An 18,493-nucleotide genomic window follows, 5' to 3' on the forward strand; every position below is an offset into this window, starting at 1 on the left:
CCTCGGCTGAGAAGGACCTGAGAGGTAAGGCCATGCTCCATAGCTCAGCCCCAGACCTGGTCTGGAGGAGAGGAGGGCCTCATCTGCTTCTTGTTACAGGATATTGCCCTGGAGTCGGGGACCTGCTGGTGGGAAGAAAACACCAAGAGCAGAGTCGCACTTCTCTGTTCTCTGGGTTTTGTCTGACCTCAGGCGGTCTGTGGATTGGAAGGAGCCCTACCCATTGGAGCCTTTCTCTTTAAGACAAGACAATATACAACTGGTAAGTGCTAACCAGGGACCAGGGGGTGAATAAGAAGATATTGTTATCGATGGAAGCGGGGGTTTTTGGGGTGCCCTGAGGAAAAGAATTTCCTGAGGCTCCCACAGGAGGATGGGTTTTCGTGGAGTGGACAGCTTTATTGATAATGTAAATTTAAGGGATTGCCCTCCAAGGTCCCATCTCTGTGCATCTTGCCATAGAAGAAGTCCAATCTTGCCTTCAGCAGGGCTAGGATCAAGGCCACTGCCCAGAAATTTAGTTCCAGGTTAAAGTCCAGTCAGCATCTGGCTAGCTTAGCTGTGTTCCCAGGGGAGTCCATTGCGTGTGGGGTCAGCACAGCATGGACCATGGGGCTGTGTAAGGCCACATGGCTATGGAGAGAGACCAGGGGAGCACACGGCCCAAGTGCGGGTCACAGAGCAAGAGAGACAGAGAGAACAAGAGCCAATAAGAGAGTGGGAACTCTGGGGTTTTAACCAGGAGCTTCTCCAAACTAACCAATTAACTCTTCACGATTTCACATGCTTCTGATGGGGTCACCCCCTAGCCAATCCATTGTTCCCCAGGCTAGACTGACAGGCCTATACACCCCTATACCCCCCATGCTCCCCAACCCCCACTTGCACTGCACATGAGCCCATCTCCCCCTTTGTTCTGTCCCTTCCCCCAGTGCCCTGCAGGGAGTGGACCTGGTTCCCTGGGGAACATGAAGCTGCCCAGATGGCCATGCTTATAGTGTGTGGCCTCCCCTTTGCTTTTTTCCTTTATTAACATTAACCAGCTAACTACGGCAATAACAGTACTACAGTCAGAGAGAGAAATGTTCTTAATAGGGTTGAGAAATGGGTAGAGGTGCTTTTGGTTTATTTTAGTTTAATACCCCTCCCCTCCCAAGTCAGCACTTCTTCCTACAGTTCTCCCTAATGCAGAGAATTCTGGGTAACAACAGGTAAGCAGGTAAGGCTAAGGGATGTGTCTTTGACAGATCTTGTTTTTCACCCATCCTCACCTCTCCCCTTTGGCAACTGTCTGCTTATTCTTTGTACTATGGGTCTGTTTCTGATTTGTGTTGTTTCTTCTTCTTTTTTTTTTTTTTTAAGATTCCACATATAAATGAAATCGTATGATATTTGTCTTTTTCTCTCTGACTTATTTCACTTAGTATAATGGCCTCTAGATCCATTCATGTGTCACAAATGGCAAGATTTCATTCTTTTTATGGCAGTCATATTCCACTGTGTAAATGTACATCTTCTCTACCCACTCATCTATCAGTGACCTCTGCCTGCCCTCAGAGTCTTCAGCCATGCCAACCCGCCTCAGCGCTGTGGGTGGGACGAAAAAGAAGCAGGCCGCTTAGGAGTGTCCTGCACCCTGGGGAGTCAGGCCCACTGTGCTCTCACTCCCCATGGGAGAAGACATGGGCCTCGGGGTTAGTCTTGGTCTGAGTTGTGCTGCCTCGGAGGTGGGGTGACGTGGGGAAGTGAAACTGCTCTGCTTCCACTCTTCAAAGCATTCATTCCGGATGTGCTCCAACTGAGAGTCCAGACCACTTCGCTGGACTCTGCGCTCGCACAGAGGAACTCTGGTCCACGGGTGGTTGTCAGAACTGGCGTTTCCGAGGAGTGCTGAGGGCTGAAAGGTCCTGTTCTGCCATCTACTGACGTCATTCTTTGAAATGGAAAGTGTTTAAAAGCAGAATGAGAGTGTCATCCAGGTTGACGACTACAGGTTTAGGACTACAGGTGGATGAGTACAGGTGGATGAGTACAGACTGATGGGTATAGGTTGACAAGTACAGGTTGACGAGTACAGGTTGACGAGTACAGGTTGACGAGTACAGATTGATGAGAACCCATACAAGGCTCCTGACATTTAGAAATGAGGCACTTCATAATTTTCTAGTGAATCGCGGTCCACTTAGCACAACAATGCAGTTGTCCGGGCTTTTATTTAACCATCTCATGCCCACCTTTGTGACAGCCACACTCTTGTTCTGTTTCAGTCACAGCAAGACTTGGTAAGATCTTAAAAAGCATGGGCTTTGCAGCACTGAACACAGGTAGTTCACACACACACACACACACACACACTCCAGGAGGACTAACCATCATCATACAATGTGGCCAGCTTGATGTGAACGGTGGTGGCATAAGGAAGTGCATACATTTGGTTTGGGAGGGGAACTTACCTCCTCTTTGGCACTTCCTACATGTTAAGCTAATGCTCATTGGTCCCCTGACCAGCAGGGACTCAGGTCTAGGTATCTCATCTGTTCACTAAAGACCATTTTGATGGACAGTTATTTAAGGAAGACCCAGGACCCGTTCCAGGTAACGGGGACCATTTGCACATGTATGTGACTTCACTGTGTAGATACAGCAAAGGCCTATGACACAGTCAAGTCACTGCCAACTCTCTCTGAATGACACCTGAAAACTCATTTAATCTCATCCATGAGACCCACCTCATCTTCATGCTTCCCTCTCTCTGCCCCTAGCAACATGCCCTCCATGTTTGGGAGAAATACCAAGAAATTGGTGAAAGACATCGGACAACAAGAGCTCAGACCTGTCAAATGCTTAGAGAGGGCCACCAAGATACACCCGTTTTCTCTAATTCAGAGGAAGAAGGCTCGCTCTCGGTTTTGGCAACTACCCGATGTCTTTCTTGATGTCTCCCTCATGCACATCCTCGAACCAGGTTCTTCGGTCCCAGGTATTGTCAGCCACGGGCATAGGAGGCAGGGGCTGCAAAACAAGGGTGCAGGGAGAAGGGTGCAGCAGGCAAGACATGCTGAGACACCCACACAGGGGGACCGCATCATTCCTTAGGGTTAGGACAGCATCCCTGTTATCCAGCCCCTGGGTGGATTCAAACGTCCTCAGGAGTAATTTACACTCAAAATGTTGGCTGATGAGTTAGCTTCTCAATTGAGTGGGAGAGCTGGGGCGAGCTAGGGCTCAGTCGCTCCGTTTCCATGCCATTTCCCAGCTGTTCCAGAGGGAATTCTTGGCTGAACCTCAGGTACCTTGTCTGTTTCCAGATGCTGCTGTCAAAGGGCCTTTCGTCCTCAGATACGCCAGGGCCACGAAGCATCACGTGGCTGGGAGCGCAAATGCTGCGGCAGAAGCGGGCTTCTCGGGGGAGACGACTGAGTGCCAAGAGTCTGCCTTCAAGTGCCAGATTGTTAGCACCCCACACGAAACCTGGACAGAGCTTCAGAAGAGGTGAGGGCAGGGGGAGGCACCTGGTCAATGGGCCCCACACAGAACTGTCTTCATGGGCAAGGAGGCATTTGGCAGATTTAGTCCCTGCAGCTCAGAATGAAGAAAATGGCACCCCAGATCACGCTGCCTTTCTTACATGTTCACACATTGATTCATTCAGCGGTGATTAGTTATCTAATAAGTCCTCCTTAAAGCTGCGGTTGTCCATTACTATGCTGTTTTCTGGAGAGAATAGAGTAATGACAAGACAGATAAAAATCCCTGCTCTAAAACGTATTTTCTGGGGCAGGGGACATGCAGTGACTGAGAAAAATAAGCAATAAAAAAGAACTTAACAAGTATTAATTTAAGTGAGATAAAGGATCTGAAACTCTTTGTTTCAACAAAGTATGGCTCAGTGTCCTAGGATTTAATTTACCTCAGTGCCTGGAAGAAAAGATCAATCTTCAATAATCCTAAGGGCTTAATAAAGAACTTAAGTCTTTTTTTTTAAAGACATCTTATGTATTTCTTTTTAAAAAAATATGTTTTTACTGATTTTTAGAGAGGGATAGAGAGATAGAAACATCTATGAGAGAGAAACATCATCCATCGGCTGCCTCCTGCACGCCCCCTACTGGGGATTGAGCCAGCAAACCAGGCATGTGTCCTGACCAGGAATCGAAACCAGTGACCTCTTGGTTCATGGGTCAACGTTCAACCACTGAGCAACACTGGCCGGGCAAGAACTTAAGTCTTTATGCCTTTTAGAAACATGTTTCAATTTAAATAGTATTTCTATCAATGCAAAAAAAAATTACAAAAGTAAGCAATTAGTAAAAATCCCAGGCTGTTGAGAATGAGAGTTACTTTGACAGGGCATGGCACAGTTTCTCCTGGTGTCTTGTAAGACTTATTAGAACTAACATTTACAAAAACGTTATGGTGTAAAAGAGTATTTGGTTTTTAGCTGCAGGAAAATAAAATAAAAATTGTCCTAGAAACTGCTTTAAGCAGTTGAAGAGGCTCCGATTTGAGGGATACTTTTTATTATCCACTAGTAGCACCAAGAAAAACAAGTCTGTCTGAGGTCAAACTTGCAATGTGAAAAGAAAGACAATGAGACACTTTTGGTAAATGGATGTGGGCACGTGACGTGTTTCACCTGAAGGCAGGTGCAGACTGTGGGGGCCTCGGAGGGTAGTGTCAGGAGCAGGTGGAAGAGGGCTGGAGGGAGGGGCCTGTTTAGGACTCTCTGTGGGGCTAACAGTTGAGCTGAGACCTGCAGAATAAAGGGAGCAAAGAGCAGGAGGAAAGTGGTCCAGATGAGGGGTTTGAAGCCTGGGCCAGGACCGGCTTGGCGTTTTCTGGAGCCGCGGGAAGTCAGTGAGGTGGGAGCTTAGCCTACCAGGATGAAGGTGACAGAAGTGAGGTTTGGAGGTGAGTGAATGTCAGATGACACAACATCTCAGAGACACGGTAAGGGCCTTGACTTCCCCCAAAGAGTGACGGGAAGACTGTGACCTCCTCCACTGAGAAGCAAAGGGTCTCAGTATTCCCCTCGGCTCTCTCCTGGGCGCCAACCCGGTGCGGCCTTTAGTGGAACGAGAGTTGAGTCTGAGAACGGAAATGCAGATGAAATCCGTCTTCGGTACTTTCAACCCGTCATGTCCCACCCAGACTGCATCATCACCGCAGCCCTCCCAGCCACCTGCCAAGACAGTGACTCTGTCCACATCCCCATGTGCTTGTCCTGAAAGCTCATCCAGCATCTCCTGCCTCATCCCCTTTATCTGTTTGCCCCCACCTCACCCTGACTGTGCCTCTGGACAATGGTCAGGCTCCCAAGGGACTGTTGTCCACCACGTGGACCTGTCCACGCCTGGCCTCTTCACGGGGGAGGCCCTGGCACTGGACCAATATAATTTTGGAAAATGCCGATGCCTTTCACAAAACAGCCTGCGTACTCTCCTTCCCACGCCCCCATCAGAAAATGGGGCCCCTCCACCCTGCATAGCAAAGAAGGTGTTTCACTTTCCTTGGTAACCTGACCCATGTGCCAGGATCTTACTACCTGCAGCAGGAACACCCCTTCCCGGTTCCGAGGAGCAGGGTGACCCAGGGCGCCCGGGAAGGCATCTCTTCCCACTCTGACCCTCTCCTCCCTGCAGGAAACTGCTGGACCCAGAGCCGGCCTTCCTGAAGCAATGCCGGGAAGCAGGGGTGAACCTGTATGTTGTGACCGACACCGTGGAGCTGCTCAACAGCCCTGTGCTGCAGGATTTTAGGAGCAAGAAGATCTCAGGGAAATTATCCACCCCTCAGGATATTTGGTTCCAGGTACGAGGTGGGGGCACTGATCAATAAAATAGCAAGTAGATTTAATCATGTGGTACTACATTTGCTTTGGTAAGGGATGGATTCTGCCAAATCTTAAGAGGTTTTATGCTGGAAGAAATGAGGGACCCCACTACCAAACCTCAGTGGTTGAAGTTTCCTAAATGCTGTTGACTCCTGAGGAGAATTGATAAGAGGGAGATTTAAATGTCTTCAGGCTCAAAGGATCGATATAACTCACAAAAACCAATGATAGTACTTTCAATTATAAAGTAAATTCATTTATCAAATAGTGTGTGTTATAATGTGCTCATACACATTATATATTTTATATATAATTTGTCCTCACTTAGAAGAATTAGAAACTCAAGTAAAAAAGTGGAATTCTGAACTAATTTCCCCAAGGTCGGTGATTTTGTCTCTGAGGAGGGGAGTTTGAACAAGTGAAACATTGCTCCCGTGTGAAGGGTGTTTGACCTTCAACTTTGGGTTTCCATCCGCTTGGGCTGGGAAACTGGCTTTCTGAGAACAGGGACAATCCTGTCCCCCATTCCCCCTCTTCCCCCACCCCCGACTGTCACAGCTGTTCCCAGGCAGACAGGCGCTAAGTGTGGGCCATGGGCTGTGATGTCATTAAGCAGTTGGTGTATCACCTTGGTCATGGCTGCATCAGCTTTGTGTTGGTCAATCAGACAAAAGATCAACAAGGAAACGGAGGACTTGAGCAGCGCCATGTAGACGAATTGAACTACAGTCCCTAACAGACATAGAACATGCTGCGGAGTAGCACACACGTTCTCCCCCTGCACACCCGGAGTGCGCTCCAGCGCAGCTCACATGCGAGGCCTTTCTAATAGTCTGACCAAGTTTAAGAAGCCTGAAGTTACACCAGATAATCTTTTCTGGCCACAGAGGAAAGAAACTAGAGATCAATAACAAATGGAAAACTAACAAATTCCCAAATATATGGACACTAAGAAATACACTCTTGAATCCCCCTGGGTCAAAGAAGATACCACGAGGGAGATCAGAAAATATCTCTAGACAAATGAATGTGAAAATATAGTACCATATTGTACACCTGAAAATTGGTGAAATACTATATTTTTGGTGGTGTTTTTTATTTTTTTGCCACAATAGAGATTAAATAGAAGAGCTACATAATAACAAAAAAGCTTAACAAAATTCAAATAAATGTATTCTTTTTTTTTAAAAAAATAAAGCTAAAATCCATTTTGCTTTTATAGCAAGATGTGGAGTCTTACTTGTATCCTCAAATACCTTATTGCCATGTTCCTATTGAAAAAGGAATAAAATCATAAAGCCAAAAATATATATAATGGAAACAACAGCAGACAAGAAATATCTGACTTCTTTCAATATCCCCCGACTTTAATATGTTTTCTTTACCTGTCATTTTCTGCAGTTTGAATTCATGGTCCTGGATCTATGGTTTGGTGTCTGACATTGTTTTTGGGGAAATCTTCATTTATTATTGCTTCAAATATTTTTTCTGTTCTTTTCTCATCTCCTTATATTATCATTACATGTATGTTACAACTTTTGTAATTGTCCCACAGTTCTTGGATATTAGGTTTCATTTTTTAGTCATTTCTCTCTCTCTCTCTTTTTTTTTTTAGTCATTTTTCTCTTTGCTTTTCAGTTTTGAGATTTCTGTTGAGATTTCCTCAAGTGCAGAGGTTTTTCTCTCACTTGTGTCCAGTCTACTAATGAACCAAACAAAGGGTTTCTTTATTTTTCTTGTATTTTTATCTCTCTAGCATTTCTCTTTAATTTTTTTCTTAGAATTTCAATCTCTCTGCTTATATTACCTGTCTGCTCTTGCATTTTGTCTGTTTTCCATGAGATCTCTTAGCAAATTATTATTATTATTATTTATTTTTATTTTATTTATTTATTTTTTTTTAGAAATATTTTATTGATTTTTTACAGAGAGGAAGGGAGAGGGATAGAGAGTTAGAAACATCGATGAGAGAGAAACATCGACCAGCTGCCTCCTGCACACCCCCTACTGGGGATGTGCCCACAACCAAGGTACATGCCCTTGGCCAGAATCGAACCTGGGACCTTTCAGTTCCCAGGCCGACGCTCTATCCACTGAGCCACACCGGTCAGGGCAAATTATTATTATTTTTAAATAATTCTTTATTGTTGAAAGTATTACAGATGTCCCTTTCTCCCCCTCCCCCCGCATTGAATCATTGAATCCCTCCAGTCGCCCCTGCCCCCCTCCCTACCCCAGGCCTTCAGCACCCTGTTGTCTGTGTCCATGGGTTATGCATATATGCATACAAGGTCTTTGGTTGATTTCCTCCCACCCACCCTCTCCTGCCTTTCCTCCGAGATTTCTCACTCTGTTCCATGCTTCCATCTACTCCATTCATCAGTGTCTTTTGTTACTTAGATTCCACATATGAGTGAAGATCTCTTAGCAAATTAATCACAGTGGTTTAAAATTCCCGGTCTAAGAATTCCAACATCCAAGTTATAATTGAGTCTGATTCTCAGCTTGTTATGTTTCTTCAGACTGTTGTTTGCCTTTGAATATGCCTTGTAATTTTTGTTTTTATTGAAAGTTGGACATGATACATGTGCTAAAGGAACTCTGGTAAACCGGCCTTTAGTGATATGGTGGTAAGATGAATGAGAAGGGAAGTACTCTGTAGTTCCATGGATGGGTCCCAGTATTTTCCTGTCAGTGAGCCGTGCCCCTGGGCTGTGAACTCATAAGAGCTTCTCAGTGCTCTCCCCTCTTGGATGTGGCAGGAGGGCAGAGGGAACTGGATTTGGACGATGCCCTTGCCCTGCATGGAAGACTAGAAGAGGCTGGAGTTGGTATTAACCTTTTATCAATTGCTTCGGCTCCTATAAAGAGTAGGAGAATGAAACCCTCATCATCAACAAGAGGAAGTGACTAGATGTACTTGAATCTGAAAAAATCAAATCATTGGAGTATCAACATGAAATTGAGGGGTGTGGAGGTAAATATGGGATGAAACAAGGAAAAAGCAGGAACTAGAAACCAGGAGTAGAGAGGGTGAGGGCATGGGGGCTGCTGATCCCTTTTCTCATGAGCTTTCTAGATGTATTTGACTTTAAAACGACATGCATGTACGACAGTGTCACCTGGCTTCTGTTCCCAGGGTGAAGGACAGGCAGGGCATATCGAAGTGAGAGAGAAGCAGCTGACTGTGACGGGGAACTTGGCGGTGGCCTATAAGAGGAAGCAGCTGGTTTTTCACAACAAAGGCTGGGGTAAGCAGAGGCTGGAGGAGGCGGGTGGGGTGTGGGGGCCTGCTCCTCCTGGGAAGAGAAATGAGAAGGGGAGACCATCATCAGGCAACCTTCGCTTCTCTACCTGTTCAGAGAGAAGCAGCATTTCCCAGCTGTCCAGGGCCCACATCACCACTAACCACAGCCACCCCAAGCATGGCCTGACTGAAATGTTGCTCTGGGAGGCAGAGACAGTATCCTACATGGAGAGAGACAGAAGGGTGCCCAATGTGGAGGTGTGCTTAGCACTGGGCGAAGCATGATCCTACAATCACCCATCTCTATTCCAGGTCCCACCACTCTCAGCAAATCACCTGGGGGAGCCACAGAGACCTCCCAGGTTACCCATATTCCCATGGTAAAGGCCGTAACGTATCGGCACAGCCAAGAGCAAAACTACAGAGGCAGTACCCTAACCATAAATGCAGGATTGTGTCTGCATCTCTCCCTCCCTCACCTGCCTCAAGATGCTCCTTTCCCGAACACACACTGGGTTCCAACTTCACACGGGAGAACCATTTGCATCAAATACAACTGCAAACAGGGTTGGATAGTGGGTGTTGTAAACACAGTCAGCTCAGGGTCCTTGGCCTCTCCTTGTCCAAATGTAGAGTCCCAGGGAGAGGTCAGCCTGAGGAGGGTCCAGCTCCTCAGAGACCAGGGGCTGCACTCACCATACAGAACACTTTCCATCTCTCTCTCTCTCTCTCTCTCTCTCTCTCTCTCTCTCTCTCTCTCTCACACACACACACACACACACAGCTATCCACAGAGTCCTCCCTGAACATCTGCTGAAGGGTGAGTACTGCTGTCAGTGACCTCCTGTCAGGGGCAATAGATAGAATGAGTATGAGCTCTCCAGTCTTGTGGGGTCAGTAGCTCAACTCAATCTTCAATATTACGCTTTATAACTGCTGTCAGGTGTGAACTAAATGGAGATGGACTCTGAAGGCTAACTTCTGTGAGTCATGTCCTGCCCACTAGGGAGCCCTTGGGACTTGTCTGTTTCTACAATTCTGGCTTAAGGGTAGCTAGAAGGACCCTTTACAAAGAATGAGCCAGTGCAGTCAACATTGCCCTTTCATGAACTAATTTCATCCTCCTAACACTTCATAGAGTAAACTTATATGAAGAACAGTTCAATAATTTGCCATAACGCTTGCATAATTCATAATCAGAATTCCTCTGTCCCCACCTTTTCTATGAAATGGAAGTGGGACCCTCTCTCTAGAGCTGATGGAGATAAATGTCTGATAAGGTGGCTGAGCCAAATCTATCCTCCCTCTCTCCAGTTCACCTGGACCCTTCCCCTGGTCAGGTCTCTGCCATCTCATAACCCTCACCCATGTCCCCTCTTCCCACCCAGTGTCCCCTCACTGCCAACTTCCTTAAAGAATCTCTGCACCCTGCTCACTCCCTACCTGCTGTCCATGCCTCGCCCCACTGCAGTCTGTCCTCCAGCGAATTTACTCACATCATCATCAACGACCACACACTTGATTATTCCTGCCTTGGACTCTCTTCTCTCTGGATACTGCGTCACCATGGTCTTGGGGTCTCCTATAATGGGACTGCTTTCCCTCTGTCTCCTTCCTTCATGGCTCCTGGCCCTTGTCAAACACTTAAATCTGATCATTAGGAGTTTCAGAAGTATGACCATTTCTCTATGTGCGATGTGAAACCACCCAGGAGGAGGGCAGGAGGGAGTAGCTGTGTGAGGGAGGAGAGTCCTGGGGAGGAAGACAAAGGGCAGTGGGAGGCGATTTCCTTTCTGTGGACAAGGCAGTTCTCCAATGTGAGACCAGAGTGGGTAACCTTCACCCAGGTGCCCATGGGAACCGCAGGTCCTAGCTTCCCTTTTAGAGAGTCTGGTGCAGAGGGTATGGAGTGAGGTCAGGGACTCTAATGAGTTTCCACAGTGTTCCAGGTGATTCTGATGCCAGGGGTCCCCAGGTGACCCTGAGCAAAGCTGCACACCTGGCCCAGAGGAGGACGTGTGGGGGCTGCAGGTGCTGGGATGTGAGAGGCTCCAGCAGGAATACCCTTCTCTGCTGACCTGGCTTCTTCCCACCCAGATATTCTGTACATCGCCAATGATGACAAGCAGGAAACCTTTCCAGGTGAGTTGGGCAGGTTCTCTGCTTGGACCTCAGGCCCCGCTGAGCCCTTGACCCTCTTTGACCCATAAACACACTGCTGGGGCTCAGCCCGACAGACCCTCAGGGAAACCTTCCCCAGCCAGGCTCCTCCACCACCTCCTCATCTCACTGCTGTGACCCACACAGGCCCCTGGCCTCAGGGCGAGCCTGTCTCTTCTGAATACTGGGGTAGGAGTGTGTGTGTTGGGGGAGTGGAGACTAAGCCATTGTGAGTGACCACTTCTGTTTCTCTTCCCAACAGCAAGCACAATCCGTAAGTGGACAGGAGACTGTAGAGACAGGAAAGTGGGATGTGATCCCTTCATGAGGCCCCATTTTACAGCTGAAACCCCACGTGATGGCCTTTGCCATCCTCACCTGGGCCACTGGGCTGTGGTTCCCTGGACAAAGAGTAGGGGTGGATGGAAAAGAGAGGTCAGGGAGTAGGGGGTAGAATGTAGATAAACTGAGAATCTTCAGAGACTGATGTTTGGGTGATATTTTAATTTCTCTTCTATAGAGCAGAGACCCTTCCCGCTTTCAAACAAGTGAGTGTGTGTTTTCTGGGGTTGGGGAGGGTCCTCCTAATACCTATATGATGAGCAGGGCAGGTTACTCCTCCTTTTGCCACCATGGCACTGGGGCCTGGCCATAGTTTCGGTTGGATGGAAAGGTTAAGAAGCGGTTGGGAAGGGTCAAGAAAGATTGGAAAGTTGGAGGGATGGACTGGGATGAAGCAGGAAGAGGTTAAGCAAGAGGGTGGCAGCAGTAGAGTGCTGAACCCTTGGAAGTATCTCTAAAGCAAATTTGGCAGAAAGGGAGAAGACCACTTGCCATTCTTTTTCTAGAAAGAATTACAGGAACCCTTTTGTTTGGGTGTTTACCAAGAGGGAACCTGAAGCCTGCTGGGTAGGGAAGACACAATCTCAGAACCCATATAGGAGGTTTCCAAGCAACTCAGAAAACTGAGTTTTACTTCCAAATTTATACTTTCCTTAGCCCCTTCCTTCCTTCCTTCCTTCCTTCCTTCCTTCCTTCCTTCCTTCCTTCCTTCCTTCCCTCCCTCCCTCCCTCCCTCCCTCCCTCCCTCCCTCCCTCCCTCCCTCCCTCCCTCCTTCCCTCCCTCCCTCCTTTCCTTCCTTCCTTCCTTCCTTCCTTCCTTCCTTCCTTCCTTCCTTCCTTCCTTCCTTCCTTCCTCCCTCCCTTCCTTCCTTCCTTCCTCCCTTCCTCCCTTCCTTCCTTCCTTCCTTTGTGGGTGCATGCAGCAACCAGCTCAGCATCCTTGGTGTCTGTGTCCAAATGTGGAATCCCAGGTAGAGGCCAGCCTGATATGTCTACATGGAGATTGGGGGTTCCCCACACATGTACACACTCTCTGTTCACTATAGAGTCCTCCCTGCAACATCTGGTGAAGGGTGGGTCCTGCTGTTCGTGACCTCCTGTCGGGGGCAGTAGATGCAATGAGTATGAGCTCTCCAATCTTGTGGGGTCAGTGGCTGAACTCAAACTTCAAAATTATGTTTTATGAGTGTTGACAGGTGTGAACTACATGGAGATTGACTTCGAAGGCTGAGCTCACAGCAGTGTCTGCAAGTCATGCCCTGCCCAAACGGGGCGCATGGGGCTTATCTGTTCTCCAGTTCAGGCCTAAGGGTGACTAGAAGGAACCTTTACAAAGAATGGCCCAGTGCAGTGAGCATTGCACTTCCATGAACTAATTTCATCCTCATAACAAATTAGAAAAATAATTTGCTATAGGCCTTTCTGTGTGACTTTGGAGAAAATCAGAATTCCTCTGTCACCCATTTTATTTCTTTTTTTGGGGGGGGGAGTTTTATTTTATTTTATTTTTTTCAATTTTTTTATTAAGGTATTATATGTGTACATATCTTACCATTGCCCTCCCCACACCCCACTCCCATATATGCCCCCACCCCCCAGAGTTTTGCATCCATTGGTTATGCTTATATGCATGCATACAAGTCCTTTGATTGATCTCTTATCTCCCCCACCTCTCCCTAACCTTCCCCTTGTATGGAAGTGGGACCCTCTCTCTAGAGCTGATGGAGATAAATGTCTGATAAGGTGGCTGAGCCAAATCTATCCTCCCTCTCTCCAGTTCACGTGGACCCTTCCCCTGACCTGACCACAACGCCAGGTCTCTGCCATCTCGTAACCCCTCACTCCCGTGTGTCCCCTCTTCCCACCCACTGTCCCCTCACAGACAAATTTCTTAAAGAATCTTGTGCACCCTGCTCACACCCTACCTGCTGTCCATGCCTCGCCCCACTGAGTCTGTCCTCCAGCGAATTTACTCACATCATCATCAACGACCACACACTTGATTATTCCCGCCTTGGACTCTCTTCTCCCTGGATACTGCGTCACCATGGTCTTGGGGTCTCCTATAATGGGACTGCTTTCCCTCTGTCTCCTTCCTTCATGGGCTCCTGTCCCTTGTCAAACACTTAAATCTGATCATTAGGAGTTTCAGAACTATGAACATTTCTCTACGTGAAATGTGAAACCACCCAGGAGGAGGGCAGGAAGGGCCTAGATTCATGGAGAAGAGGAGATATGTCTGGGAGAGGAAGACAAAGGGCAGAAAGGTGATTTCTTTTCCCCAATGTGATGTTAGGATGGATAACCTTCACCCAGGAGCCTAATGAAAAGGCAGGGTCTAGCTTCCCTTTTAGAGAGCCTGATGCAGAAAGTATGGAGTGAGGCAAGGGACTCTGAGTTTCCACAGCGTCCCAGGCGATTCAGATGCAAGGGGTCCCCAGAGTATCCTGAGAAAAGGTGTCACACCTGGCCCAGAGGGGGAAGTGTGGGGGCTGCAGGTGCGGGGAGGTGAGAGGCTCCAGCAGGAATACCCTCAACTCTGCTGACCTGGCTTCTTCCCACCCAGACTGTAAGAGTCTTCTCATCACAGTTGGTGACAAGCAGGAAACCTTTCCAGAAGATGAGTTGGTCAGGTCCTTTGCTTTATCAGGGAGTAGAGGGCAGACTATAGAGAAACCAAGAGACTATCTTCTAGGCAGCAAAGGACCTTCCATCCACCCAGTAGGAGTGTGTGTTTTCTGGGGTTGGGGAGGGTCTTCCTTGTACTCATGTGAGCATGGCAGAGTCTCCTTGCCTTTGCCACCATGGCCCTCGGGGCTGTGGGATTGAAGGGTCGGGAAGGGTCAGGAATGTGGAGGGATGGACTGGAATAGAGCAGAAAGAGGTTAAGAAAGAGGTTTGGCTAGCTGGTTTGGATCAGTGGATAGAGCGTTGTTCTACGGACTAATGGGTCAAGGGCAAATGCCTGGGTTGTGGGCTCGATCCCCAGTAGGGGGGCGTGCAGAAGGCAGCCAGTCAAGGATTCTTTCCCATCAATGATGTTTCTATTTCTCTCTTTCTCTCCCTTCCTCTCTGAAATCAATAAAAAATATATTAAAAAAAAAAAAAAGAAAAGAAAGAGGATGGAAGCAGTAGAGGCCTGAACTCTTGGAAGTGTCTCTAAAGCAAATCTGAGGGATGAGAAAGGGAGATGACCACTTGCCATTCTCTGTCTAGGAACGGTGCAGGAACCCCTTGGGCTGGGTGTTCACTAAGAGGAGACCTAAGGCTGCTGGGTAGGAAACGGCAGAGCTCAGAACCCAAATTGGAAGTTTCCAAACAACTCAGAAAACTGAGCTTTAATTCCAGATTTACACTTTGGTCATGGCTACTTTTCATTCATTCATTCATGCATGCATGCATGCAGCCAACATTTACTGAAGGCTCATTGGGCAGGAGGCATTTTCTGAGCACTGGGATAGGACAGTGAACCAAACAGAAATGCCTGCCTCCCTGGCGCTTCCATTCTAGTGACTTCTCACTCTCACAAGGTCCCCTGGAGGCAGGTGTCCTGGCAGAAGCAGGCAGCCCCAACATCCACTCCTTGGTTAATTCCTTATAGACCCTGAAGACACAGGCACAACTGAATGTAGTACCAAACACTTTAAATCCATAAATTCATATAATGGTCATGGCACCCTCATTTTGAAATCCAGTGCTGGAATCTCTGATGTTTTCATCTCTGGAGTCCAGTCTAGAACCCACATTATTTCTGGTGTCTCAGAAGTGAGCATCTGATCAGTTTCTTCCTCTTTCCGATACCCTTTCCTGGATCCTCTCCTGTCCTCCCTGCATGTACCCCCCACCTCATTTCAGCGGAGAGTCTCCATCTTTCTAGTCTTTTGTGGAATTCCATCCCAGAGCTCAAACATGCCATCTTCAGAGATGCTCTGGGGCAGCAGCTTGAAGGGAAGAGGAATTTTGCTCACGTTGGTGGGAAAGAAATGTTCTAATCTGAGAATTGTCTCTGTTTTCTGGTTGGCATTAATGCCCGAGGACAGATTTCTTTTTTTTTTCCCCCCTAAAAAATGTTTTTAAATTGATTTCAGAGAGGAAGGGAGAGGGAGAGATAAAAACATCAATGATGAGAGAAATCATTGATGGGTTGCCTCCTGCATGCCCCACACTGGGGATTGAGCCCGAAATCTGGGCATGTGCCCTGATCAGTAGTTGAACCGTGACCTCCTGGTTCATAGGTCGACGACTGACAAAGGTATCCGGGCTGGTCCTGAGGGCAGATTTCAAGCTGCTACAAGAGGAGGTTTCCCAGAAGGTAAAAGCGGCCGAGCTCTCGAAGGGCATGTGGGGTGCTGTGTTCTCCAACCTCCTGGCCATGCTTGGGCACCGCGAGGCTCTTCAGGACCTCATGGACACGGTGAGGCCCCGCTGCACCCTAAGGCTGATCCGACTTGTAAATGGGGGATGTTTCAGGGGTACGGCTGCCAAGGCGGGTGGGGAAAGGAAAACGGGGGTAATCTTAGGGGGATGAGAAGGATGTCTGAGGTTGGGGACTATGCCCCTGTGCCCAACGACCAGGGCCAGGGAAGGCAGCCCTCACAGACTGGGGTGCTCCGTATTCCCTGGGGGTACCTAGAGCCATTACCCCCACTCCTTGGTTAATCACTTGTAGACGTAGAATTTACAGGCGAAATCACTGATGTCATTATCACCATCATGAATAGCCCTGTCTCCCACAGCTTGAACTGGAACCCGTCGGGCATTTGGAGGGCCCTGGTGGCGCCATCCTAACTGAACTGCGAAAGGACTCCGGCTATCCAGAGGTTGGCTCAAAGTCCCTCCTTCTTTACCTGCTTGAAGGCTTAATGGGTAAGAGTGGTTTAGAGGAAGAATGGGGGGGTCACAAGGTTGGTCCCCCAGAGCCCCGAACGGGTTGCATTAGGTGTCACCTCTCCAAACCCCTTGGCTGGTTATGATTTCTCACCCTCACCTCACAGGCCCCTCCGCGGTCAGGAGGGCTCAGGGTGATAAGCTTGCCTGTGACAGAGCCTGAGGCCTGCGAGGCCAGCCAGGTTCACACAGCGGGTCAGTGGGGGCGGTGATGCCGGTCTAGCCACAGAAGCCCACCCTGGACCATGTTAGGTAGCTTCCTGGGGACCATCCCACGAGCACGAGCAGAAGGAGGATTTCCCAGGGCAAGGAACTTGACCTTCACGTCCCGCGAGTTTTATTCCTCTGCCTTAGAGTTCGCCTCTAAAGGTCTCTGAGTTCACCGTGGGGAGAGGAGAATCTGACTCTTTCCCCAAATGTCCCTCTGTCCCCAGTGCTGAGTGACAGCCAACATGATCTGCTGGCTCAGTCCATGGAGAAGAGGATCCTCCTTCCGCAGAGGGACCTGGTGAGCAATCCCCAGGGGTTGGCATCCTGGGAATAGAGTGAGGGAAGCAGGATGAGAATGGTTCTGAGAAAAGAGAGATGACTTGGTTGCTGCTGGGAGGGGAGGGTAGGTCCTGGCTTGGGCCAGGGAAATCTGGGCTGCATCTCTGTCTGGGAGACAGGTCCAGTGGGCATGAGTCTACCTGGGGAAGGTCTCAGTTTCCATGGCAACCCTGCAGAGGGCCCTCCCCCCAGTTCTTAAATAGCCATCTAGGAACACAGGTTTGGGGATCTCAGGGCATCTGAGTTATATCCCTGCTGTACTCACATGGTTATCATTTTCAAATTGCACGCTCTCTCTCTGCATGCATCTACATGTAAGTACATATGGGTGTGTAGACATGTACATACACACATTGTACACGCAGGCATACACACACAATTCCAAACCCCACTAATTGCTGAGTAAGTGTCAGTGTCACTATCTAGCAGCTGAGGAGCCAGTGCTCAGTGATTTCCAACAACGTGTCCGTGACCACACTGACCGCAAGATAGGAACAGGTCACGACCCCAGAGCTCCCACCCCCACAGTTACCCTGCATGACCCCTGGCCCTTGACCACAGGTTCTCTCTTCCTGACCTCAGAGGCTGACCTGTAACATCTGATACTGTTTCTTCAAGGTGAGGAGCATCCTGGAGCCCAACTTCAACTGCTTCGAGAACATTCCCTTTACCCTCCAGCCTGAGCTCTTCGCCCCACTCCAGGGAGAGGGCTTGGTCATTACCTATGAGCTGCTGGATGAGTGTGGCCTGAAGATGGAGCTGAACAGCCCCAGGTCAACCTGGATCCCAGAAGCCAAGGAGCCCCTGTCTGCCCTCTATGGGACCCTCTCCGTGCTGACACAGCTGGCTGAGGCCTGAGCCCTCCTGGGGGGCAGGCCAGGGCGTCAGTCCAGTGAGACTAGTCAGTCCTGGTCCTGCCCTTTGCTGCAAACACCCCCAGGCTGTTCTCTGTATCCGTGAGTCTGTATCTATTCCACATATAAGGGATAGACAGTCTCTGTCTTTCTTTGATTTATTTGACCTAGCACAAGGCCCTCAAGGTTTGTCCATGCTGTCATAAATGGCAGGAGACTCTGGCTGCTGAGTGGGGGGGATGGGTTGGAAGGTGGGGGGCATGCATGGATGTAGGGAGAACATTGAAGGATTTTCTGTAATTGCTCAGGCACTCAGTGGTATATTTTAAAAGGTAGGAGCTTGAAAAGTATATATATATTTAATTCTGCTTTAAATAGGTCCCAGGCATACTTTGGGGATATATATGTAAACTCATAGGATCACATCTTCGTGCTTCATCTATTGAATGACTGTGATTGGCGCTATATTCTAATGAATTTATAATTTACACCAGAAGGTGGCAGCATTGCCACAGAGCAGGACTTGGTGATGGCAGACACTTTCCTTGATTTGCTTTGGGACTTCTGAGTTCAAGGCTGGCCCCTCTCTCTGCTCTGCTCTCCCACCTCCCTCCCCCGCTT

General features: G+C 48.5%; 1 protein-coding gene across 1 annotated transcript; it reads left to right on the forward strand.

Annotated features, from left to right (window-relative positions):
• The first annotated feature begins 243 nt into the window (after window positions 1-243).
• Window positions 244-18,089, forward strand: LOC307114096 (gasdermin-C-like). Its single transcript, XM_079796298.1, has 10 exons — window positions 244-262; window positions 2,763-2,980; window positions 3,309-3,492; window positions 5,643-5,811; window positions 8,973-9,084; window positions 11,178-11,222; window positions 15,818-15,996; window positions 16,319-16,448; window positions 16,904-16,977; window positions 17,637-18,089. Exons 2-10 carry the CDS (start codon window positions 2,767-2,769, stop codon window positions 17,874-17,876), a joined length of 1,347 nt encoding a protein of 448 aa, XP_079652424.1. The 5' UTR covers window positions 244-262; window positions 2,763-2,766; the 3' UTR covers window positions 17,877-18,089.
• The last annotated feature ends 404 nt before the right edge of the window (window positions 18,090-18,493 follow it).

The sequence above is a fragment of the Cnephaeus nilssonii genome (assembly GCF_951640355.1).
Source record: "Cnephaeus nilssonii genome assembly, chromosome: 18".
Classification (NCBI taxonomy): domain Eukaryota; kingdom Metazoa; phylum Chordata; class Mammalia; order Chiroptera; family Vespertilionidae; genus Cnephaeus; species Cnephaeus nilssonii.

Bases quoted from the DNA above. Each gene is read 5' to 3' on its own strand.
- LOC307114096 (XM_079796298.1), top strand. From the start codon at position 2,767: ATGCCCTCCATGTTTGGGAGAAATACCAAGAAATTGGTGAAAGACATC. The intron at 2,981-3,308 runs GTATTGTCAGCC...GTCTGTTTCCAG, and splicing joins ACCAGGTTCTTCGGTCCCAG to ATGCTGCTGTCAAAGGGCCT. The intron at 5,812-8,972 runs GTACGAGGTGGG...TTCTGTTCCCAG, and splicing joins CTCAGGATATTTGGTTCCAG to GGTGAAGGACAGGCAGGGCA.